Source organism: Lagopus muta, chromosome 2 (assembly GCF_023343835.1).
Source record: "Lagopus muta isolate bLagMut1 chromosome 2, bLagMut1 primary, whole genome shotgun sequence".
In the NCBI taxonomy this organism is placed as follows: Eukaryota; Metazoa; Chordata; class Aves; order Galliformes; family Phasianidae; genus Lagopus; species Lagopus muta.
In genome coordinates, this window is record NC_064434.1 from 88,034,086 (window position 1) to 88,059,015 (window position 24,930).

General features: G+C 40.2%; 1 protein-coding gene across 9 annotated transcripts; it reads left to right on the top strand.

Annotated features, from left to right (window-relative positions):
• The first annotated feature begins 22 nt into the window (after nucleotides 1-22).
• Nucleotides 23-24,852, top strand: RCOR3 (REST corepressor 3). 9 transcript variants are annotated; one of them, XM_048936293.1, is made up of 13 exons: nucleotides 93-269; nucleotides 565-621; nucleotides 925-3,807; nucleotides 4,777-4,854; nucleotides 6,557-6,609; nucleotides 8,388-8,549; nucleotides 8,900-9,024; nucleotides 9,728-9,824; nucleotides 12,890-13,108; nucleotides 14,765-14,842; nucleotides 15,617-15,674; nucleotides 20,822-21,063; nucleotides 21,495-24,852. In XM_048936293.1, exons 4-13 carry the CDS (start codon nucleotides 4,812-4,814, stop codon nucleotides 21,837-21,839), a joined length of 1,422 nt encoding a protein of 473 aa, XP_048792250.1. In that variant the 5' UTR covers nucleotides 93-269; nucleotides 565-621; nucleotides 925-3,807; nucleotides 4,777-4,811; the 3' UTR covers nucleotides 21,840-24,852. The 9 variants fall into 9 exon arrangements, with proteins under 9 accessions (XP_048792254.1, XP_048792257.1, XP_048792248.1 ...); XM_048936295.1 differs by having other exon boundaries at nucleotides 925-2,550; XM_048936291.1 differs by lacking the exon at nucleotides 925-3,807 and having other exon boundaries at nucleotides 28-269.
• Nucleotides 24,853-24,930: the final 78 nt, after the last annotated feature.

Genomic DNA, 24,930 nt, shown 5'->3' on the forward strand with positions numbered 1-24,930 from the left:
GAGGGATCCCCGGGGCCGCGCCGCGCCGGGGGAGGGGGCCGCGGTGCTGGGGGGGGAGGGGGGTGCGAGGGGGCAACATGGCGGCTCCGCGTTAACTTTCCCCCCCCGGCAGCCCCCCCCCCCTCCCCGCGCGATGGACAAGGGAGCGGAGCCGTGGGGGGGCCGGAGCCGGGCGGCCGCCGGCGGCGGTCCTAAGAGCGGCGGCAGCCCCTCCGAAGGGCCCTACTCAGAGCCGGAGAGCGGCGGCGCCGACGGCGGCGACGAGCACGGTGCGAGCCGGGCCGTGTGCGCGCCGCCGAGCCGGGGGAGGGCGCGAGGGCCGGGGAGCGCCCGCCGCCCCCATTGTTCTGCCGGAGGCAGCCCCCGCCCCCCCGGCCCCCTCCCTGCCGGCCGCCGGGGCTCCATCCGCGGGGGGGCCGGGGGAGGTGGCTTCGCCCGCGCGGCGGCGGCGGCGGCAGCAGCGGGGGCTCCCGGGCGGCGCTCCCGCCCCCCCGCGCGGCGCGGGGCTGGGACAGCGGCGCGGCCGCTCACCGCTGCCCTTCCTCCCTCCGCTCTGTGTTGCAGATGTAGGCATGAGGGTCGGCGCGGAATACCAGGCGCGCATCCCCGACTTTGAGCCCGGTAAAATCGCTTTTTTTTTTTAAATAATTTATTTCCCCTTTTCTTTCTTGCTTTTTTTTTTTATTTTCCTTTTTTTCCCCCCTCCTTCTGTCTGTAGGGATGCGCGTGGTGCGGGATTGGGAGGGATGCGGGGCGTCGGGCGGGTTTGTGATTTCCCTCCCGCTTTGTGCATCTGCCCGGGGTGAGCCCCGAGCGCGGCCCGGCCTCGTCATGCGCGGCCACCTCCTGCCCGCCGCCCGCTCGAGGCGCCGCGGGGCCGGGGGATGCTCGGCTGAACCGTTGACTTCGCTGCTCTCCGAACAGGCTCCGCGGGTGTCAGATGATTTCCTACCGGAAGAGGATTGGGCCGCAGCTCCTCGCAGTGACTTCTCGGCCCCGGCCCCCGCGCTGGGCGCGGGTCCCCGCAGACCGCGGGCGGGGGGATGGATGCGGGCCGGGCGCGGGGAATGCCCTTCCCCGAGAGGGGCGCCTGCCCGGGGCCTTTGTTAATGGGGCCCGCCGTCCGCACCACTCCTTTTAACGCCGCCTCCGTGGAAATAAATAAAAATGATCACCTCTGATGTGCAGCCTGGGCTTGCTTTTCCTACAGGCCACCTGGAAAAATGCACGGCCTTCCTTTCGCCTTTGGTTAACTCTTCTAGAAGAGGCGTATAGCATTGTTCTGAGTGCACAAACCCCGATTCTTGGGCTGAGCGGATGGTGACTCCTTTGGAACAGCAAAATTTTACATTACACAGAAAACTTCACAGTGTGTAAAAGCAGGATGCATCCTTACTGTGTTACCAAACTGAGGAGCTCTCAGCAAGATCCCGTGTTCTCTCCTGCTTGCTTTCTGCTGGCTCTTGGGGTGGCTTCTCTGAGGGATGCTGGGCGCAAAGCTGAGCTCTTGTCCTGTCACATATACACCTGCATTATTATTGGTGTGCTTGTTTTTATTGTATTTTGATGTAGCAAATGGACTTTCCATTGTACCTGTGGGTTTGCATAAGTGGATGTAGGCATTATTTCTAATTTACTCACTTCCATGATTTTTCCTCTTGCAGTTCCTCTGAATCCCTTTCTCCTGACAGTCTGCCCATTATGCTGGGATATGTGTTTGGTTACCTGATTTCAAATGCTTCTTTAACATGGTAGTTGTGAGGCAGGAATCCATCCCAGATAGAACTGGGTGGTGTCAAAGCCCACAGAACTCTGAGCAGAACCCGAAGGGGAGCCTTTGGCCTCACTTTGTCAGTTTGTAAATATTGGCAAGTGACACTTTGCAACAATGTGTTGAGGAAGAAAACATTCATGGTTAGAGTTGTGGCAGTATTAGGTGAACTCAGGATGGAAAATGTTGAAGATAATTTGTTTAAAAAAGAGGTTAATCAGCTATTTGCTGGTCTCTTGGGGCAAGAAGTGGCTGAACGCAGCAGCTGGGAGAAGCTGAAATGTGCTCTTCCCATGTTCTACCCATCACCCCTTTGCAGAGGCAAGCCTTCAGCCAGAGCTGATGTGGGAATAGCACTTGGAATCATCACTAGATGTAACAGCAATGAGATCCATTTACTTGCTGTGATAAATGGCATTAATAAAATAAAGCCCCTAGATCCCCTCACCTAATTTGCTGAGTTAATGAACCATCTCCTGCGCCCCAGGTTTTGGTCTCCTCCTGTTGATTTCCCTGTAGTACTTCATATTTCCAAGGCAAAACGTTCTGCCTTGGCTTTCTGACCCACCCATCTACATAGCAGGGTATCACGGTGCTGGGTCCTCACTGGGGGCTGTCCAATTTCTTTCTTAGGGAAAGAGCCATGGAGAATGCCACTGCTGGAAAGGTGCTGTACTGTTGTGTGACCTCCGTGATATGGCTGCCTCTGTGATATGGTTGCCTGTGGAGTTTTATTTCACGCTGAAGAATCAATGCTGTCCTGACTCAGGCAGGCCGTGGTACAGTGAGAGTTCACAAAGGCTTTAGTATGAGTTCTGCTTGCTTAGTGCTGAAATGCTGCTCTTCCATTTACCCTGTTCTTGGGGGGTGAGTGGAGAAGGATTGTTGGAGCATTTAAGGTTGCTTATGGATTTCATTTCATTGTACATCCTTCTAATCTTTCTCCTTCTAACCTTCCTATGTAAAAATGGAGTCTGTTAAAGGGAAGTAATGAAATAGCATGGTGAAATACGTAGAAGTTTCATTGTGTTCGATGTCATCTGTCCTCGCAGTCCCCAATTTATTTATTTTTTAAGATGTCCAGTCCTTGGGTTTCAAAGTTAAATTACCAGACACCCCCAGTGCCATTATTAAGTCACGTATATTTCCAGATATTCATCTTATTCTCAGTACTTATAGTCACGTACAGAGCGGTGTTTTCCAAGCACACCTGACTTCTGCTAATGCTAAACTGCAGTGTAGCAGCTGTCAGTCTGGTGCTGTGGTTGCTCCCTTACAGAAGCCGTAGGGAGTGCTTACTGTCATCTCCAGCCAGCACTGTTTCTTGACAGCATTGGCAGCAGCCAAAGTGCAGAAACCTTCTCCAAAGTAGCTCAGTGTGGTTGGGGAGGGGAGACTTGTGTCTGAGGTGTAGCTAATGGATTTTGTCTTCCTTATTGGCATATGCTTCTGCTCTTCTTACCCGCCGTGGGTAAGGTGGTGCCTGCTATTTCCAGCCTCTGCCCATAATAAGCACATCGCCTTTGGGAAGCAGTTCAGCCTTTATTTAGGAGTGGGAGAGTGCTGCTCACTCAAACACTTGGACACGAAGGACAAGAAGTGGTTTTCATAAAGAAAAACCCTAGTCTCGCTTATGGAGTTGGAGGGATCCCTCCTGGAGGCATAAATGGCAGGGCTCAGGACATAGGTTGTTAACTAGAGTACTTCAGTATTCAATAGCTGACAGTGTCCTTGACATAAACAGGTCTGCAGGTGTCTGTCAGGATTATTGCTTTATTGTCTTAAGGGAAAACTGAGGGTCTGCTCACATTAAGTTTGGGCATTTGATATACAGAAGGAGAGAGCCTGATAAACTGATGTATTCTCTAGTGGTCATCCTAGTTTCTACTTTTAGAGAGTGGGATACAGAGCAACAATCATTCTTTTCTGCTAGAAAACAACTGGATGAAGAGGTGGTACAGCGGTGACATGCTTGCATCACTCCTCGTGAGAATATTGCTTTCCTAATGACTAAAAAATTCCTACTTTTTCTAATGGTATGCTATAGAATTTGCTCTTGTGCTAGACTTGGAGAGGGTGGGGGTTTTTTGGTGTGTTACGCTTTGAAATGGATGCTTTGTGGCTTCTGTGTACATTCTTAAACTTATTGCAGTTACCTGTGTGTGTTTCAGCAGACGCAGGAGTTCATTCAGTGTTTCTAATTGAGTTTTTGAGTTTACAATCATAATGGATCTAAAGACTGCAAAGATGATAGCAACTTCAGAACGCTGCCAAACTAAAGAGCAAAAAACAACAAAGCTTAGCATATGATTAGGAGGCACCAAGTAGTTATCTCTTCCAAAGCACTGTTCATTCTTTGCTTTGTTTCTCAACAACATGTAGAATCTAAATATCAAGGATGAGAGCTTAAAGTGGAGTGAAAAATTACTTCTTTGAGGGAATAAATAAATATCCTTCTCCAGGAAAGATGCGAGTAGAGTTTCCCCAAGGTGCTTCCTCAAGAAGTTCATGCTGACAGTGGTGTAAATGCTCCAGTTGTTGAGTGATGTCTTCAGAAGTTGAAATATTGAATACATTTGTGAAACACCCATAAAATAGAATACCCATACTATTAATTAGTTGATGCTTTTCCAGTATTGAGCAATTCCTTTAAACACATGTTTTCAAATCAAAGAGACTGAAACATTTTTGTACTTTGTACAAAGTCACATCAACATTGCAAGACTTGCTTTGTCCCCCTGAAAGATTTGTCACTTGAACTGCTTCCCTTGCTATGGTTCAGGCAGAGGAGAAGCAGAAACAGAGGAGAAAAAGCCTTCAATCTGTCTACCGTTTATAGCAGCGCAGACTGGTTGGCTGTGAACATCAAAATTACATGGCTATGGAAATCAAAACCTTAGTTGGGTTGTGCTTCTCAAGGTGGTTGACTTTTAACTTAGTGTCCCATGAATAGTTGTTCTCTAGAATGTTTTTATTAACACTAAGACTTGCTTGTTTTCTTACAGGTGCCACAAAATACACTGATAAAGATAATGGAGGGATGCTCGTATGGTCACCATATCATAATATTCCAGATGCCAAGTGTAAGTCTCGTTCTGCTTAGGAATTTGAATGCTTAAGTTAAATTAAGTAATTATTTCTAGAACTCCTGTTTGCTGTTGACTTTTTAGTAGAATTCCAGATTTGTAAGAAGCTTTGTTTTTATTTAGCAAACTAAAGGGACCCTCCCTTATTTTGTAGTTAAGTCTCTGTTTCGAATTGTACTGGATGTGTTGTGTGTTTCAGATCAGTGTCTGAAGCCTTTTAGTTATTACTAAAGAAATAAAGTATCTAACTGTGAGGATCTTGACACTCTAAATTTATTGGAAAAGGAACTGCAGTGCATGTATTCAAGGAGAGATTTGTTAAGGCCCTATTCAAGAGATTATTGCTTCTGTGTTACTAGGAAAAAAATGATCATTTTTTTCCCTGTAAGAAGTGACCTGAAATATGAAAAAAATTATCTCAGAAAGATGTGAGGCATTGGAGCAGGCTGCTTTGGGAAGTGGTGGGGTCACCATCCCTGGAAGCGTACAAGAAATGTGGAGATATCCTGGAGGGCATGGGGGTGATGGGTTGATGGCTCGACCAGATGATCTTAGTGGTCTTTTGCAGCCTTAACGAGTCTATGAAATAAAGAAATTACCTAGGTAAATGTGATCAGTTTTGTTTAATCCAGTTTAAACTCAACTCCTATGAAGTAATGTAGGGAAATAAATTTTTGAGGATGCAGTTATGAGAATCTGATCCTCAGGGCAGTTACTATATCTTGTCAGTAATTAGAGGTTTGTGTCCTTCTTTGCATTTGAGAGAACATACCTTCAACCACTGCAGAACAGTTAGAAATAAAATACTCTGCAAGTATGATTAGGGAATGTTTACTTCATTCATTTAAAGTACAATTAACTCTTTGCAGCAATAGTTCATGCCAGGAATATCTCTGGTTCATTTGAGTAGCAAGAATATAATTGTTTCCTTTTCTCAATTGTCCTTCCTTTTAACTTAATTTAGTTGCCACTTAATCGTGAACTGTAATGAGTGAACGGGAAGAGTTTGTTTCTGTAAAAATAAAGTACGTATTGAAGATCAAAGCTAGCAGGACTTCCATCAGATCTAACTGCATAATGATGGATGATATTCAGCTCAAACCTGGCAGTGATATACATAAATATGATTTTAAAAACATATTATCAGTGTTGATAACTTAATTATTGAATTTTTTGCATTCTGTGTTGTAAATTGGCTTGATGCTGCAGTTATAATTAATTTTATAATTAGTTAACATTAACTATATCAATATCAAGGATATGTGTAATTATTGATCTAGAATCTACTTACAATAAACTACACGAATTTTTAATGTTTGGGAATACGAACAGCAGAGGTACTTCAATTTAAAGCTAACCCAGGTATCCAAGCACTCGTCTGTGTTCTTTGGAGTGGGTTCCAAGAAGACTTTGCCTTTCTCTAAACAGCTGCTCTCTGACGTAAAAGAAAAATGAAACCCAAAAATTGAACCTCTGTGAGAATTAACTGATGTGCAGACTTCACAAAAATTAAATGTTGTATTGCAGTTTATTTGCTTGAATACAGCTACACATTTGCTTAATGTTTAGAGGGACCTGGGCCTATGTATTATATTAAAGCATGGAAAGACTCTCTTCCCATGTTAGATGGCTAATTCTTTGGGGCCTTGTAGCAGAATTCTAAGTACTAAAGAATAATTTTGACATTGCTTTGTTACAGTGGATGAATATATAGCAATAGCAAAGGAAAAACATGGATACAATGTGGAACAGGTAAGTGCTGTGAAGCGAGAGTGCTAATTTAAAGGATTTTTAAAATATAAAAGTATAACACAACTCTTTTTTTCCCCTTGGTTACCATTAATTAACGCTGTTTCTCTTCAGGCACGGCAGCAAACACTGCAGTTAAATGGATCTGCATACAGTTGTGGTCTGGATTCTCTGCAAAAGATTGAGCTCTTTGTTTTCATGACATGCTCAGCTTGTAATGTGCACTTTTGAAAGGTTTGGTATGTTTCTTGATACACTGGGCATGTCATGCAATTGTGTGTGTATATTTAGCTAAAGAATTTCTTAGGAAAGTGGCTTGCAAATTCAGTGTTTAATTCTCCAATTCACATGTGGTAGAATTTTGAACCATTAGTTGCAATAGGACCAGAAGTGGTAAGGTCTCTTGCATATTTAAAAAAAAAAAAAACAGCAAAACTTGAAGACTTCTTACTTTTTTGCCCCCAGAGACAGGGAAACAGCATCAAATCCTACATTTAAGGATAACAAACAAGATTACTTTTATATTTTTTAATACTCTCTAGGCAACATCTCGTTAGGAAGTATAGGTTAAGATTTTGCTGGCCTGCACATAGTTGTGTTGTAATTTTCTTAATAGTTTAGCCAATTTATGTAAAACTGAGATTATCTATTACCCCCCTAAAATTGGTATGCAAGTTGGAACATGTTGTATTAAGTTTTGCTTAAGTTTTGGAGGATGAAGGCTCATAACAGTGAAGATTTAATGCTTATCAAGTCTAGTGCTATCCTAAGATGCTGCTAACACTAGGATTCCTAGAATAGTGCAGTTTGACAATGTTTATATGTGGTTTGGCTTCTGTTGAACAAGAGATGGAGCTTAGGGATCTCAGAATAAGTCTACAAGAGGACTAAATTTCAAAGCAACTTATAGTATGAAATATAATATGTATAGTATGAAATAGTATGTATTTCTTGGGGAAACAGGAATTATCTTTGCAAGAAGTGTTTGTTGGTTGCCATTTTAACAAGAGAAGAGGTTTGTTATATCTGGGTTGTTAGAAGGGGCCTGGAGAGCTGATGGAACAACTGGGGATCATCTCTGCACTGTGTGTTTGAAACTGAGTGGACTGTGTTTCCAAATTCCCATGCCAGACTTGGCATCAAATCTGTCATTGATTCTCAGGCAGTAAGTCAAAATGGTCAGTAATTCTTTAAGAATATTGAGAAATGAAACTATGTAAGAATATATATTTAAATTTCCATTCCCTATTAGGTGCACGTGACATGGAAGTGGCCATGCTGTTATTTGTGGATTGGAGAGTTGTAGAAAAACTACTCTCACTTTGAACTTTCAAACTTGCATTTTGGATGATCCTCTGGCTGCAGAAAAGTATTTTTCTTTTCTTTTTTTTTTTTTTGAGTGGGCTGGTAATAAAGGCTTGAAGGCCTGTATGGAGCTGCGTAGGTGATACATACTTGTAAAGAAAGAAAGCAGGTCAGATTCGAGTCTGTCAACCTTTTTTGTGCTACCTTAGAAGTACTGCTGCCATGCCAACTTTAAATTATCGCACTATCATAGCTTTAATGATCAAGTACAGATGTGCCCACTCTTCACACCATCTCCAAAGAGAATTTTGTAGCCTATGAGCGAACAAAATTGCCAATGTATTTTGAGAAGGGCTTCTGATGGTCAATTTTATTTAAAGTAAATGTTAGCCTTTTTTTTTTCTTGTGTTAATGTAACTTTTCTCAACATTATAGAAAATGGACTAAATCCAAAAAGGGACTATTTCTTTTCAAAGGCTCTCGGCATGTTGTTTTGGCATAAACACAATATTGAGAAGTCCCTTGCGGATCTCCCTAACTTCACTCCCTTCCCTGATGAATGGACAGTTGAAGACAAAGTCCTATTTGAACAAGCATTTAGCTTCCACGGAAAGAGCTTTCACAGGATCCAGCAAATGGTAAAGTGACATTTTGATCAGAAGCATTAAGAAGTTCAGATGCATTAGAACAAAGGCTCCCACTGGGCTAAAATTTTGTCCTGATTTCTGCAGAGATGCTTTGAGAACAACTTAGAACATAAGATCTAAGATAATTTCTCCATGTATTGTGTAAGATGTAGCTTTTCTCCTCCGATAAAATAAGTTCCTCCTTGCCCTGCCTCCCAGCTTTTTTTAAATGCATCTCTCCTTTCAGTCTCATCCATGCATTTAAGATAGTTAGGTAAAGGTGGTTGTAAATAGAACAGAATTATAATCTTACGTGGAATGTTAACAAAAAATTGTATTAATATGTTAATGAATTCTTCTAGCTTCCAGACAAGACGATTGCGAGCCTTGTAAAATACTACTATTCTTGGAAAAAAACTCGCTCGAGGACAAGTCTGATGGATCGACAGGCTCGAAAGCTTGCTAATAGAAATAATCAAGGTGACAGGTAAGTCATATTCTTAAGTAGCTAATTAGAGACTGAAGTCTTTTTAGGTAATGAGATGAAAAAGGTAAAAGTCTTTTCAGGTTGGTTTTTTTTTTTCATGATATATCTAAAACTTTCTTTTTACATTCGTGTTAGTCAGAAATTCTATTGTGTAAATTACTGGTTTTGGTTTTTTTGTCTTTGAATTAAAATAGCAGGTTTACTTTTTTCTCTTTCCCTCTCTGAAGCACTTTAAATTAGTGAAAAAGTAGTCCTGAATTTCCCAATTTTAGTGTCCTCTTCTGCTCCCCACAGACTTAAACAAGTGTTTATTCATAAATTTGGTGCAGTGGTTGGAAAACTGATCTGTTAAAGCTAACTGGACAAATGAAAGGATATTTTTGGCCCTGTAGCTGACTGTGTAAGTGTTGATGCTCACACAAGTGGTTGAACTGCAAAAAGGCGACACCAATTTCTTGACAGCAGTACCAGTTACACTGTCTTACAAGTGGCTTTGAAACTATAGTTCAGAGTTGCTAGTAATAGTAATAAGGAAACATGTTTGTAACAGCTCTATTTTGAAAACTACATGTAACTTTGAAATGTCACATAATATAACCATAAATCTTGATTACTTAGATATTTTAGAGTAGATAATTCTTAGCAAGATACATATCTGGGATTCAAAAATGGCTAAAATGACTGGCTTATCATCTCTCCTCAGCGATGATGATGTAGAAGAACCTCATCCAATGGATGGAAATGATAGCGATTATGATCCCAAAAAAGAAGCCAAAAAGGAGGTAACAGATAACTTAATGGTGAATGTCAGTTTGTTTGTTTTCTGTGACTGTATTACTATGAAGAAATCTCACAGTAGAGAGATTTAACATCTATGTGTTTGCTGCCTGACAACATCACAGGATTTTTAGTTGATCAGGATTTTGATCACTTCCAATATAAACTATGTGTGCATGTACATATGTATTATAACCAAAGAATGGCAAATACATGTCACTGTCTCCTGAAAGATCTTAAAGTTTTATTAGGGATGTATGCTATCACTGCCATAATTACCTCTTAAAACAGCATTCCCCCTCTGTCTTGTTAGTGTGCTTGCAATTTTACTGGTTGTGAATTACTGGAAATTAAATGTTTGCATTTTTTAATTAAATGACTTTTTTTCTTAAGAATACTTCTTTAATTCTTTTGAAGACACGAGGTTCTGCATTTCAACCAATTTGTGGTTTTATTGAAATGCTTCTTATTAGTAAATGCACAGGAAAAAAAAGCCTCCTTAAATGAGCACTTTGCTGTTAGCTTTATAGATAAGTGCTGTGCTTAGAGTGTACTGAGGTTACTGTTTTTCTTTGGGCTAACTTGAAGCTATTGATGAACAAGACTAGAAAAGCACAGTTAAGTGCATAAATGTTCAATTGTTTCCTTGATCAACATAATGCCCTTGTGGTTTTCCTAAAATTTGAACATTCGTGCTCCTGGAGAATGAGAGGAAAGATGGCATAAAATTTCAATATCCTATAGGATCAGGAAATAGTATCTGGGATTATTAATAAAACTTCATAAGAAACTTCATTTCTGTTCTAACAGGAATGATGCTAAGTAAGAGACTGGTGGTACTAGATTCTATTCTGAGTTTTGCAGTGTTCTTCAACATCACTTTTTCTCTCTAACTGCCTTAGGAAGGAATAAAGGACAATTACAAAGATCCCTTTCTATAAAAGAGTTTGAGATTTTACTTTGTTTTTTTAACATGCCTGTATAATCAATGGATATCAAGATGTTACAATCACAAAATAATCAAGAGAGTTAGGCGAAGCGGACTATGATAACAAGAGAGAATAAATGGGAGGCTTACCTTTACGCTGGGCTCACCACAAAACACCACAAGGAGGGATCTCCAGAAGAGATCCTTCCCCACTGGTAGCCAGGTCTTAAATAGGTGTAGGAGGGCTGGAGCCTGGCTCCACCCCTTCCGGCAGCACAGCTGAATTGCCTTCACCTGTGCTCCTCTGGCTGACTCATGGCTCACCTCAGGTGATCAATCAGAGGTTCAGGCCGTGACTCAGCAGTTCCCATACACATGCCCATATGTGTTGTTTAGGACTTGAAATGGCACAAGCCCTGATGTTTTTTTTACTTTTTAGTCTGCCATTTGTAACAGTGTTCTTACAGTCTGTTGGTTTTGCTTACTGCCTAAGCTGCTTGTAAATAATGGCTTTTTTGATTCCATTTCCTTAGTTATTGTTTGAGTCAAAAGTCACACAGTCCAGACTGAAAGTAGTATGTTCATAGATTTCTAGGAGCGGGATGAAGAGGTCTGCAGTTTCTGATGATCTGTTTGGATCTGCATTAGATAATTTTGTGATCATGTACTTCTAGTGGGAAATACATACTTGTACTTCCTTAGACTACTTAAAAGCACAGAGCAATGGAAACTTTATTTTACCAGACAAACCTAAAACAAGCCAAATGCTCGAGCCTGGCAGGACAAACACTTGAAAGAATGTTCTCTCTATAAATCCAGACTGAACAGAAGGGAACTGCAATGTCACACTGAAAGAACAATGCTGAACTAGAAAACAAATTGTATAAATGGGCTAGAAGTAAACTTAACCTTGACATTTTTAAATGTCAAAGATGTAAGGCTCTACATCAACTTTGAAGGAGAGCAAATATCCTAAGTGCTTTTAAGATCATCTCTATTAAGTCTGTGGACTGGATTAAGATACTGCGTTAGCTGTGAAGAGGATGTGCCAGAAGGTCAAGCTTAGAAGAGCAAAATACTCTTTGCTAATCTGTGCTAATGCTCCAGAAGATAACAATCATGGCTTCTGCAATTTGTTTTCTTTTCTGATTGCGATCAGATGACCACCTACTTTTAACCTGCATGGATGCCAGCAGGGAGGAGCAATGGGGGGCCTCGTGGGGTAGCAAAAAGCCTGAATCCTACCACTGTTCTGGTATTCAGCTCTGCTCCAAACTGAAAAAATGCTTACAGGGAGAGTCAGTTTTCCTTCTCTGTTCCAGTAGGTCTGTAGGTAATCTACTCAGTTGCTCTGTGAGAGCCATATACATACAGACTAGCTGATGTGCAACAATGTCCGTAAAGGGCAAAGCTGAAACTTTGTCCTCTTAGGTGTCCAAATATATCAAAACAGCACTTGGAATGACTTTATCTCCTCTTTACTGTCCATTTCAAAGAAATGAAAAGCAAAGGCTTAACTTTGCTAAATTACATGGAATTTTATAAAGTACTATTTTATAAAAGTAAATCCATCGTCTGTTCCCAACCTCAAATCCCCTCAAAAAGCAAACAGCAGTATTGCTTTCCAAGTCAGAGCGCTTGCAACAGGGAAAAGCGCCATAGTGCATTCTTGCCAGTCCTGATAGTCTTTCTCTGATTCCTCTCCCTAACCATCTCCTGATGCCTCCATAACTGACCAAAAGTCAAGGCACGCACCCACTGATTACTTGGTTTAGACGTGTAGTATATATATTTAGCTTCTGTGTACATAAGAAGTTCTTGATTCCTGTCCTCTCAACAATATTCAGATGTGATTTCTATACCATATTCTGAATTTTCAGCTATGTTCAAGGGGAAAAAAAAAAAAAAAAAGAAAAAAAAAGGTTGATTGAAAAATGGATGTTTCTAAGCCTACTTATCCAGCAAATGACTATTGTGCTACGTCACCTCATCTGCAAAACTTAGTTTGGCTACTGTGTGCAGGGAAGGATGTTAGATTAGAGGTGTGGGGTTCTTTTGTCCTGAGTATGACACTGCAATGCTATGTGATTCGTTGTTCTTAAGAAAAGTTCTGTATAAAATGCTGTTATTCTTTAATAATTTATTTCTTGTAAATTAAAGGGCAATAATGAGCAGCCTGTTCAGACCAGCAAGATAGGGCTGGGTAGAAGAGAGTATCAGAGCTTGCAGCATCGCCACCATTCTCAGCGTTCCAAATGCCGTCCACCAAAAGGCATGTACCTGACCCAGGAAGATGTGATAGCTGTTTCCTGTAGTCCCAATGCAGCCAACACAATTCTTAGACAGCTGGATATGGAACTAATCTCATTAAAGCGACAGGTACCATGGGTTATTGGTCTTGTTTTCATCTCAGTTTGTTCCTGTAATGATTTTGTAGATTATAAGATTACCTGTGAAGAGTCTGAAACATCTTTAATGTGAGTCTTCCTAATTTTGTTCCACAGTTACCTCCAGAAATGCTGGACACTAGCTGTTCTTCAGTTTCACTTTTTTGTTTCTCTGCTTTTGTGGATAATGTAAAACAAGACAACCCTCTTAAAAAGGGGTGGGGGAGCATGACATGAAAAAAAAACAGTATTTATTTGGGAAGAGGAGAAAACTGAAGTCGTAATTGTTTGGGAGGTTTTTTTGTTTGTTTGTTTTTTTACTTTGGGAAAAACATTTAAGTGACAGTTGAGAATACAACCAGTGAAGTGGTGGAAGTTGTTATGCTTAAAATCGTGTCTGTTTTCCAAATTGTGGTACCCCACATAACATAAAAATATAAGGGGAGAAAAACCATGGGCCTTGTTATTTCTCTGAGTTGATGAGCTTTCTGCTTTTTATTAAATTTGTAGTCTTTCTTGTAGTGCCTGCCTTCTTTGCACGAAGAAGTTAATCTCTGGCACTTAAAATTGAAACACAGTCTATTCAGCTTTTAAGGGCACAACAGTGTGTGCATGCTTGCTTTCCTGGGAGCAACGTGGCTACAAGTTCAAGGCTTATCTCCTGGAATTTCTGCCTTCTTATGTAGACGAAGAAGCTAAGAGCTGCCACGTCGCAAAATCGTGGAGTAAACAAAGGGTTTCCTGGGCTTTTTGCTCCCTTGTATTCTTTTGCAGGATAAATATGCTTCTTTCTATTACAGCAGGACTTTGGGACTAAATAGCATAGTTGGGTTTCACTCTTTAACCTGAGTGTAGGTGAGTTACATCCTTGAGGTTTCTTTCTCTTCTTTTCTTGCAGTGATCTCAGGGATTCAGCCTTTGGAATCTGCTACTGAGCCATCTGCTTTTGTGTCCACACTGATTCTTGTAATAAATGTGCAACATAGTATGCAAAACTACATTCTTACTATGTTACCTTACGTGCATCACTGTCAGGCTTAAATGGCTCATAGATATATTAATAAATACCTAGGTATAAGTACAATCTAGAAATTCTCTTCTTTCTATAGGCTAAGGCATTTTGTTTACGTGTTTTCAGTAATTCCAACAAGCATCCATAAAGGGAATCACAACCATAGATCAATAAAAAGCAGTCTTTCATAAGCAACTAACTGGAAACATCTCATACTTTTTCTTTTCTTCTTTTTCAAAGTACTTTTTGGAGAAGGAAGAAGTTTGCCTATACAGTACATCTCTCTTACAAATCCAGGAACTGAATTTTGTGTCTCGTACATGCAGCATTCTTCTTCAAGAACAGATGTGTCATTATCAAAACTTGTGTTTTATGTCCTTCATTTAATATTCTTGCAGACAACCTGTTCTTTTGAAAAACTGGCTTGAATATTTTTCTCTCTGTAGTGAACTGTGCTGTTCTTTTTATTTTTATTTTTTTACTTTTTAAAAAATGGTTAAAAGTAGTGAAGCCTTAAACCATAATATTTCTCTTTCTAACTTAGGAGGTACACTTGTGGCAATCCTAGTGAAGATATATGTGTAAAGTGACCAACTTTCTTTGTGGAGCTGATTAACTTTGTTGTTTTTGACCAAGGTTCAAAATGCTAAGCAAGTAAACAGTGCACTTAAACAGAAAATGGAAGGCGGGATTGAAGAATTCAAACCTCCTGAGGTAAATCAGAACAAATATCAGAACTTGTGGCCTTGCACTTACATTAGTGGGAAGCTACAGAAATGTTTTGCTGCAGCATAGTGTTTGCATTTCAGCAGCAGCTTAAACAGGATCCATTGAATAACATGGTGTGGTGAGTCTGTCCAGTCTTCTATAAGGAATTAGTAGTAGGCTTATTTTGTGTTTACTGGCAGAGCCAATAAGCAGAAGAAACTGAAATGTAGTATCTGTTTATGACAATTGGAAGATGAAATTGACTCATTTTTCTGATTAGAAGTGGTTTATGTAGACTGCTAGCAGTAAATTCTGTGCTGTTTGTGAAAACAGCAGTGTACGTAAGATTTGGGCATTTGAAGTGAATGATAGATTACTACAGAAGTTTTCTTTCTGGCTATTTGAAAGCCTTGCATATGAGACATAATGCAAATGTAAAAGACCCCCAATGCCAAGTTCTAATAGTTTAGATACCTTTAACTATAAATTCAAATTCTGTCTGCATAAACATCATTAGCTTGTGCACAAGTTCTGATATAGGAGGTAAAATTAGGAACTGTAATGCAGCAGTAGCTTTTCTTCTGCTTTAGACCTATGCTCAAATCCTTAAATGGTACTTCCTCTTCACAAAAGCAAAACTATAAACTTATGGCTTATATGCAAGAGATTTTTCCTTATGTTACAATCTGTAATGCAACTAAAATGCATTCTAATGCTCAGATATTTTACAGCTGTTGAAACATTTTAATGATCTTTGTGCCATTTCTCTAATTTTAATAGTCTAATCAGAAAATCAATGCCCGTTGGACCACAGAAGAGCAGCTTCTTGCAGTACAAGGTATGTTAATAGTAGTAGTGACCTGAGATACGATGCAAAGGATTTTAAGAGGTGTTCAGGCATGTGTTTATATTTCCTTCTGAACAAAGCTGGACTTTTACCTGGTCTTACAAGGAAGTTACTGGGAAAACAACAAAAGTAGTGAGAATGTTTAGCATATTCATTCAAGCATCACATCACTGGTCTTTCACTTAGCTTTTCTATTTAAGATTTAAGATAAGCTGGGTTTAACAGCTGTATTAATACAGAAAATTCCCTTCAATCACCTTCTAAAAAACCTTACACGAATTTCTACAAAGTGGAAGACTGAGGTACTAGCTGGAGTAACGACATTTGAAGCAAACATTTCTAAGACATCTTTCCACATCCTTGAAGTAGGAAGAGTCAGAAATAAAATTACAGCAAAGAACAGTTGGTTTTTCTCTGTTTGTAAGGGAATAAAAGAGCAGATATCTACCCACTGGGGGCCTGTAATAGTCTTGAGTGGATGCTAATGTAACAGTCTCATTGGAGGAGAAAACTCCAAAAATTTCTAGTAGTTTAATGATGTGGCTAATTTGCAGTTTCCTTTATACAAAGGAGAATTGATTCTTGTCTTGCTTTAACATGCACTGCCTAATCAAGAATCATGCAAAGGATATATCTAGAGAGCCTGATACTGTTTTGAATTATATATTGATTCATGTCTATTGATCATCTTTTCTAAAAAAATACAGATCAGCTTGGTTACATGCATATATGATGTATCCCTGTATTCTTCACCTCCTTTAAACTGAAAGATTCAATTTTAGTACAAAAAAACCTTCCACTTGATCAGTGTATCAGTATAAAGTTGCCAGCTGTACGTACCTGGTAGTTATTGGCCAGGTGAATGAACCTGAAATTAGGCTTATTTCAAAATGTGAATGGAAATGCTGAAGAGAATGGTGCCTCTGAAACTGGGATTTGCATCTCCAAAGTGTTTTCTGTCCTAAGTTCCTTCAGTATTGCTAAAAATTTTATTTAATTTTTAATTAAATTTAAGAAAATTTAATTTTCTTCCCAAATGCAACATGAGGAGGTGCTTGTCTTTGATGTGATAGTCTAATAGGTAGAATGCTTGCTGCAGAAGTGAGGAAAGTCCAGGTTCATTGTAAATGGGTTCATACCACCTTCCATTTTCGGAGTTTAGTTGTTAGAGCTCTAACCAAGAAGGAACTGTTTGGGAAGTAATAAGAATGCATTGAGCTTTTGTTCAGCTATGGCAGAATGTAACCAATAATAGAAATGAGAAAACTGGAGCATGGAGAAAAAAGAAAGGATTGATGGCAACTGCTTGGAGAGGCATTCTAGTCTTCCAGTCTCTCCTTGACAGAATGTTTTATAAAGACAATTAGCTCTAATTCTTAAGGATAGGATGAGAAGCCTACTGGAAGAAATCCATTTTCACCAAATTTCTGTGATCTTCCTTTATGTATTGTTTTCTTTATAGAAAGATATATGTCTTTCATTGCCCACTATCTAATACGGGGAAAGGAGAACACCTTAGCATGAATATTTTTATCCCATCTTTCTCTGTTATCCCCTCCCAGCATATGATTGTTGTAACTGTTAACATCCCATCCCCCAGGCTGAGGAACAGCACGGCCCCTGATCCCTTCCTTCAAAATAGTTGCTAGAACTAGAAGCCTAATGTTTGAAGGACCCAAGCATGGGGACATATAGTTTGTACACTTAAAATTGATTCAGTTCATCAAAGACATTGATGTATTTTGGCACATAGTTTAATAAATTTACAAAAAATGATCAGCATTAAGCAGGTAGGTGACATTTCTGGAATTTGTTCTCTAATTCCTACCATGGAATCAGAAAAATTATCTGCTATAGTACAGTTTTGGTTCTGTGTTTTTTTTTTTCTAAACATGAACTAATCCTTGTAGTCTGTGGGCTAATCTCAGGAGATTGGCAGTAACTGAACAAAGAGATGACATAAAAAAGAAGAAGAATAGAGCTGAGTGTGTGCAATCTTAAAAGTAGCATGGCTGCTTCCACTGGGATCAATAACTCAGACTTTAGATCTTCAAGCCAACCTTTTGCAGTATTAATCAAGTTACTGTTTGACTTTGTCTGAATAGTCATTGAATGCAGTGGGCCAGTTTGTCATGTGAGTTTGTTAACTTACAAACTTTATTTATTACAGAAATGTGCGAGCACAGTCATCTTTTTAAACTAAGATTTGTTCAAAAGAGCAAAATTTGAAGTGAAAAGCAGGCTTGATTTTTGCAGTGGAAAATAGTTAGGAAAACCAAGATCCAACCCTAAGTAAGCTAGTTGCTAGGAGTGCCATAATGATACTACATTGTAACTGCGGCTGTTGTAACACAGAGGTTGTGGTTAACTGTTTCTGCCTCATCGTGATGCTGTGTTAATTTGCTTTGAGCCTAAGCTGATGTTTTTGTGTGTCTGGCATCGTTTGCTGTGCTGCACAGCATTGGATAGCAGAGGCAATGTAAGACAGCTTTATGAGTTTCTCTGATTTAGACATCTGAAGATGAAACACTGCTGAGCGTGCATAAGTTGAAGTGCAAACTCCTACCTGGGGAAAGTTCAGAGAAGGTTGAATGATTCCCACGATCAGGGCTTGTTTCAGTTGAACTCTTGGGGAGGCATTCATGCCTGTGAAGAGAGGCTATGCAGTTATGTTTAGAATTTCTCTTGCAGCAGCCTTATAAAATTATTCTTACTAAATAATATATTAAATACTTCAGAAATAATTTGGGTGCTGTTTGGCACAGAATTTGTATAAGGATGTGCATGTAATGTGCTCAGATTTGAAAAGAATGATGAGTTAGCATCAACACTTACAGATGTGCCAACATCTTATGTGTAAAAAATGTCATAAAAGATATACTGAATTTCTGTTTCTGATGCAATGTAGAAGTGCTTTATTACATCCTTATAGATAAAGTCATTGTGGCAGTGCTATAGCAGTGCTAAATAACACTCTGAAAAGTCCAAGATGGGTAGTGCTGTGTGTAGCAAACTGACATTTGCTTTTCTTTACATGTTTCTCATAGTTGGGTTCTCAGTTGAAGGCATGATGCACTGTTTTCAAACTGTCTGCTTGGAAGTAGGCTTGTCTCTGTCAACGGCAATTAAAATTAGCTAGGAGGTTCAGCTCTGCAGGTAAAGGGGAGGTATAGACAGCTTAATAACAGACAACCCTGAAATTGCTAGAAGTCTGAACTAGTTCCTGAACAAAAATGTGCTTTGTTCTGCTGGGCACTTTGCTCACTGGATAATTTCTACAGCGTGTAAATAAGTTGCAGTAGACATTTCATGATCATTATAAATTACAGCGGTAATGGTAGGGCAATCCAAGGATATTAAAACACGGGAGGGAGTGCTCAGTGGGTACATGCAGCTGTTTAGGGGTTTAACTAATACTTGATGCAGAGCCAAATCCCTCCTGTATTTGCCTTGCCCAGAAACCTGTGTGCTCCCCCAGGAGTTCTCTGCTAGATTCTTTTGTTTCCTTTCTGAGGTTCTGGCAGCCAGAGTGGTTGGATTCCTTTGTGTGCCCAAGAAAAAACTGTAATGTTGCCAAGCTCTTGACAGTTGTAACATCACCTTCAGCTGCACTAATTGTTACTATCCGAGAGCTGAACTGGTCTCTTAAATTGCTGTGAGAGTAAGTGCCACATCAGGAGTGCCTATTAATGAAGACAGTAGAAAACATCAGAGAAAGATGAAGGTCATACTCTTCTAACAGGTCTAAGTTGTAAAGACACATAGCTCTCAGATTTGAAACAACTCTCACTTTTCTGAACATTTTATTTCATTTTCTGAAGCCACACATGAAATCAGGAGCAAACGTCAGCTCTGTGATGAGATGGAGTGCCTGTCCTCTAAACACTGTAGCTATCAGGAGCTTCCCATAAGAAGTCAAATTGTAATTCACTCATGCATAGCTAAGAGCGAAATCGAGTCTTCTATTTATTGAGACTGGAGAGCCTTGCTGTACCTTAGAGTACATCCACCTAACATTCTATTTCTTTAGGTGCCACACCTCTGGCCACTTGTGATTAAAAACAAACTTTGTGCAACTGTGCTCTAGGATGAGGATTTTCTCCTGAAGCAGGCAACATGAGAAACTAATACCCTAAATAAACATAGTCAACATTTTCAGATTTTAATTCCAATTTTAGTGTTAAACCACAAAATTGTTTTTTGTTTTGTTTTGTTTTGTTTTTGTTTTTTGGCCACATAATATGCAAATGTCATTTTAGAACTTTAAAAAGCATTGTTGGGATTTTGGAAAGGACCAGCAGTGTTTTCTTGTGGAGTGCTGATAACATATTGATATTGACATAAAAACAGGTGAAAAGAACAATGCAAAGATCTTCTGTCCCGCTGCTCCTTGCTGCAGAATTTGATCCTGGAGGCTGGTGCTAGGCTATCTTAGACACAGATACCACTGGCTGCTTGTATTTGTGTTCTCCTAGGTGGTTGCCCAAAGCCCCAGGTTTGTTTACCCAGCTTGAATGGTGAACGAAAGCTTTAAAACAACTTTGTCCAGTGAATGCTTGCCGATTACTCTTTAGCCCCAGTACAGCGTGTCACAAGTGGAGGAATAAGCAGTGTATGGTGACATACAGAACTGTGCCCCTGTGCTCAGCACTCCTGCTGACCAGCTACTGCACAGGTGGTGGGCAGCTGGTGTGGAGGGAACCTACAAAAGCTGTGTCAACTTTTGCCACTTGGCATTTCTAGTACTGTACCCTGTTACAGCTATACACATATATTCAGTTACCCTCCCTCTCCTTTCTAGAATTTAGTTTGGGCTTCTGCCTTTAGTCCAAGCACACTGATTTACTTGGTTTGTCAGAGGCCAGATCTCTGTGGTTTTAGGCTGGGAGGCTTGGTGAGTAAGCCAGGATTTTTAAGAAGAGTGGGTAATGACCTTTTAATAAAGTTCTTGATTTATGTGTTGATAGCTATGCAATTAAATATTTTTGTCTTAATGGAAATTGAGGCCTTCTCCTAATTGAGAAATCCTCCTAATTAGTGAGTCTGGTTTGCAGCTCCCATAGGATCTCTATAAATACATCACACGTAGCTGTGTCTGACTGATCCTTCACAGCTATGTTATTTACTTTGCCTTCCAGGTGTCCGCAAATATGGTAAAGATTTTCAAGCTATTGCAGATGTAATTGGCAACAAGACTGTTGGCCAAGTGAAGAACTTCTTTGTAAACTACAGGCGTCGGTTTAACTTAGAGGAGGTATTGCAGGAATGGGAAGCGGAACAAGGAACCCTGGCTTCTAATGGTGATGCTTCTGCTTTAGGGGAGGACACAAAAAATACTTCTAATGTGCCATCAGGAAAGAGCACTGATGAAGAAGATGAGGTGTGTTTTGTGTACCAGATATAAGTAAGCATGGGTTGAGGAACAGCATTTTATTTAGTGATGTAATGTAAGGTTAACTGGTGTGGAGTGGCAAACCACATTCTAAAGAATGATGATAAGCTTGCATAGAACTTCAGCCAATGTCGTTAACCCGCTGGGAACAGGACCGCACCTTTCATAGTGACGATCACGTTACTGTTTTATTGTTAAAATACAGTTCTTGTTCTAGAAAGAAGACTCTTGCTTCATAGATATTTTTAGTTCTGCCGTCTGTAATATTTTGGTTGGCGATTTCTTTTCAGTAACTTCTCAGTTTTTCGGTTTTGTTTTTTAAATGCTGTTTCCTGTGTAGTGGACAGTGGCAACCCCATCGGCACTGCGTTCCGGCTGGGATGGCTCTTCACGCGATCTTGTCTTTGTCCTTTGTGCAGGCGCAAAGCACTCCGACCACTCAGTGTTTAGGCCCTTCACCTCCAGCGCAGGCATCTGCTCCAGCTCCTACCGCTCCCATGGCCACTTTAAATCAGCCACCCCCGTTACTTCGTCCAGCGCTTCCTGCTGCTCCTGCTCTCCACCGTCAGCCTCCGCCGCTCCAACAACAGGCGCGATTTATTCAGCCAAGGCCCACTCTCAATCAGCCTCCCCCACCGCTCATCCGCCCAGCTAATTCCATGCCTCCCCGTCTGAACCCAAGGCCGGTGTTGACCACCGTTAGCGGCCAGCAGCCACCCTCACTGATTGGAATTCAGACAGAATCCCAGTCCACTCTGCACTGAAGAAATAAAGCAGAATTATGCTAACTCCTACATCTGAAAGACTGCATCAAGGTACTTTTCCGTTTCCAAATAAAGAAGCAGAAAAAAAGCGAGCCTTCACAGGTAGCAGACCAGTCTTACAGAGGAGCAAGGTAATAACCAGTACTGGAACCACGTGAATGACCACCTGTGTAAAAATATTTTTTGTAGAAGACTTGTACAGAAGAACAATGCCTACAATACACAGCCCTCCTCTATGTGAATAACTGTCGAAGGAAGCTAAATTCATACATGAGTCAATTTTCAACACACCAGGATTTCATTTAACTGATTTTTTTACTCTATTTATTTTATTATGGTTCTTTGTAGTCGAGCATCTAACTACAAGAAAGTAGGCTGGCAAATCTAGGAATAAGTAATATTGTAGGAGACTTAAATGTAGTGGCTTTCTGTGTGTAATTTTTATTTTATTTTTTACTTTTTAGTGGAGAAAAAAAGAATAAACCTAATGGCCTTAGGTTCAGAATTTTTGGCCCTGCTTAGATATCTGTAGAAGCATTTCTTGCAATTGTAAAAGGTAGATGACTCTTCTCTTAATGTTTTTTCCCAGAATGTTTTTTCTTGTTTAAGAAAGGTACTTTCTTATTAAATAGTCCTCTTCCAGTGTGTTATGAAAACTCAGTGAGCTATTGTACCAAACATACTAAACATCACGTGTGTTCTAGTCATAGAAGCTGTCTGGAAACAGGAGTCCAGTTTCCCGCTGCACTCTCCCTTGTAGGCTGGGCTGGGGAGAGGCAGCAACTGCCAGCACCCAGGGGGATGACAGCAGAGGAACTGCTTAGCAAGAACCATCCGTTTAATTAGTTCTTCTGCTGACCCTTCTAATCTAAGTACAGCAGAATTTCAGTCCTCTGAGAACATCTTGCTCACCGTTGGTATTTGCGAGATCATTGATATCTTGCCTAGGATGTATGATGGATGTACAGAGGCTGAGGGTGGTAGGAGAGTAATGTAGCAATAGGGCTCTCTGCTGCCTGCCTGCCCGGTGTTAAATGTCTGATTTCTGCTATTGCTGGCAGATCTGTGGGCTGGGTTTACGGCTATCATGGTTTGTTTTGTTTTATTCACTAGCAAAACCTGCATTTGGGTATCAATTATGGCTTCCCCATTTTAGGAGAATAAAAGATTGGGGTTTATTTTCCATGGTATTTACTACTACATTTTCTTGTCTAAAACCCTGATTCATGCCCAGCAGTAGTTCTTTTGGTGGTTTGTTTTCAAAGCAAACGCCTCTCCCTTCCAAGTAAACCAGGCTTCAATTTTCAGTACCAGCATTTGAAACTATGGTCTGAGTCAAGCTATTGAAAAACATTGCATTGCTAACTGCCATGCTGCTCTAGAAAATTATTTGTTTATACCTGGTGTTTAAAATCCTTTTAAATCCATTGTGTTACTAGCTTGATTTGCCCATGACTCAGATGAAACTACATTTGAAAATGGAATGTGCTCTCCCTCGTTCTTTCTGCAGATAATGTGGTGGTTTGACCACCAGTTAGCAGTTGGCTAAGACTTTTCATTTATGCAAAGGAAAGTTCTTACAGCACCAGATCCTATTACCTTTGTAAATCTAGTATTAGGGATTTATATTTGTGACCTGAATTGCAATTAAAGCATTCACCTTTATGGTTAAGTTCACAAATATTTTCAGATCAAACTCAATTTTCTTTCAGTACAGCTTTCAGCAGTGCACTGGTGTCTCATACAAGGGGTCCTTCTTAGGAATTTTCTTCTGCATCAGAGTAGGTTCTTAGCCACTATGTGAGCATCAGATGACCTCTCTCCCGAGAAAAGCAGCACTGTAACAAAGTGCTGAGGAACGTGTGATCGCTGAATCGTTTGTTCTGGAAGTCCTTAGTGTCCCTCAACAGCCATGTACGGATCTGGCTGCTCCCCAGACGGGTTTTTAAAACTGATAGGAAATCCATTTCCACATCCATACGTATCTCAGTTGTTAGCAGTGATAGGGTACATCTCCAGTACTTCTCACTTTTCTTTTTTTTTAAGCATTGAGTCTCCCAGGTGTATGTATTGTACCTTTGCTAATTTTTGTCTTGTCTCGTCAATAGACTTCAGTATGCAGAATGTTGGGTGTTGCAGTAGAGTTGGCCGCCACCAACTGCTATAAAACTGTTCAGTACATTGTAATTCAGTTTAATCTTGTTTAAATATTCTATAACTGGGCAAAGGTGCTGTATTTGAAGGGGGTGGGAGGGGCAGAGATGGGTAGTATTTCTTCCTTTACAAACACTGTAGCACACAGTAGGGATTTCCTAGCGTTTGTAGTACTAAATAAGTATGTACATAGCAAAATGTCTTTATTGTGTGCTTTGCAGAGTATGTGCATACAGTTTGCACGTCCTGTTTTTGGGGGTAGGGTTTGTTTTAAGCAGTGTTTGCCTGGAGAGTGATATGCTTGCTGCTTAATCAAAGGATTAAAGTTTCAAAGAAATCTGTGTCTTCTATTTTTATGTACCTGGTAATAGTCTAATATGTTAGGGCCCTTATACTGTGATTCTCTTCTAAATTCATTTCTATTTTTTTAAGAATTAGAAATAAAATTATACAATGGTGTTGATTTCGGTGGGGAATTTCTTTTGCCATATCTCGTCTCCTGTTTTTGTAATGTAGTAATGAACTCTGACTTCAAGGTTGGCTTAATTTTGTCACTTTAAAAAATGTAAAATGTTTGCACACTAAAGTTCGGCTGAGAACGTGTATCCGACATTGTTCAAAGCTAATGTAACTCTACAGCTTTTTGTACAGTTTATTTTAGTTAATAAAGCAAAACGGTACTAAAACTGACAGGTTCTACAACTGCAAGGCATAATTTGAACTACGTCGTCTGAGGAACAGCGCTTGCAAAGTATGGATGTACAAAAATATCAGATCTAATTGTTGCACTTTAAATCAGAATGGGTATGGAGTGAAGCAGGTATTCCTGCATTAATAAAATCAATCACTAAACATTGCACATCATCGTACAGCAGTTTAATTTCTTACACAGTTGACGATGAGTGAAAGGAATTACCGTGACTTGTGTTCTTAAGTT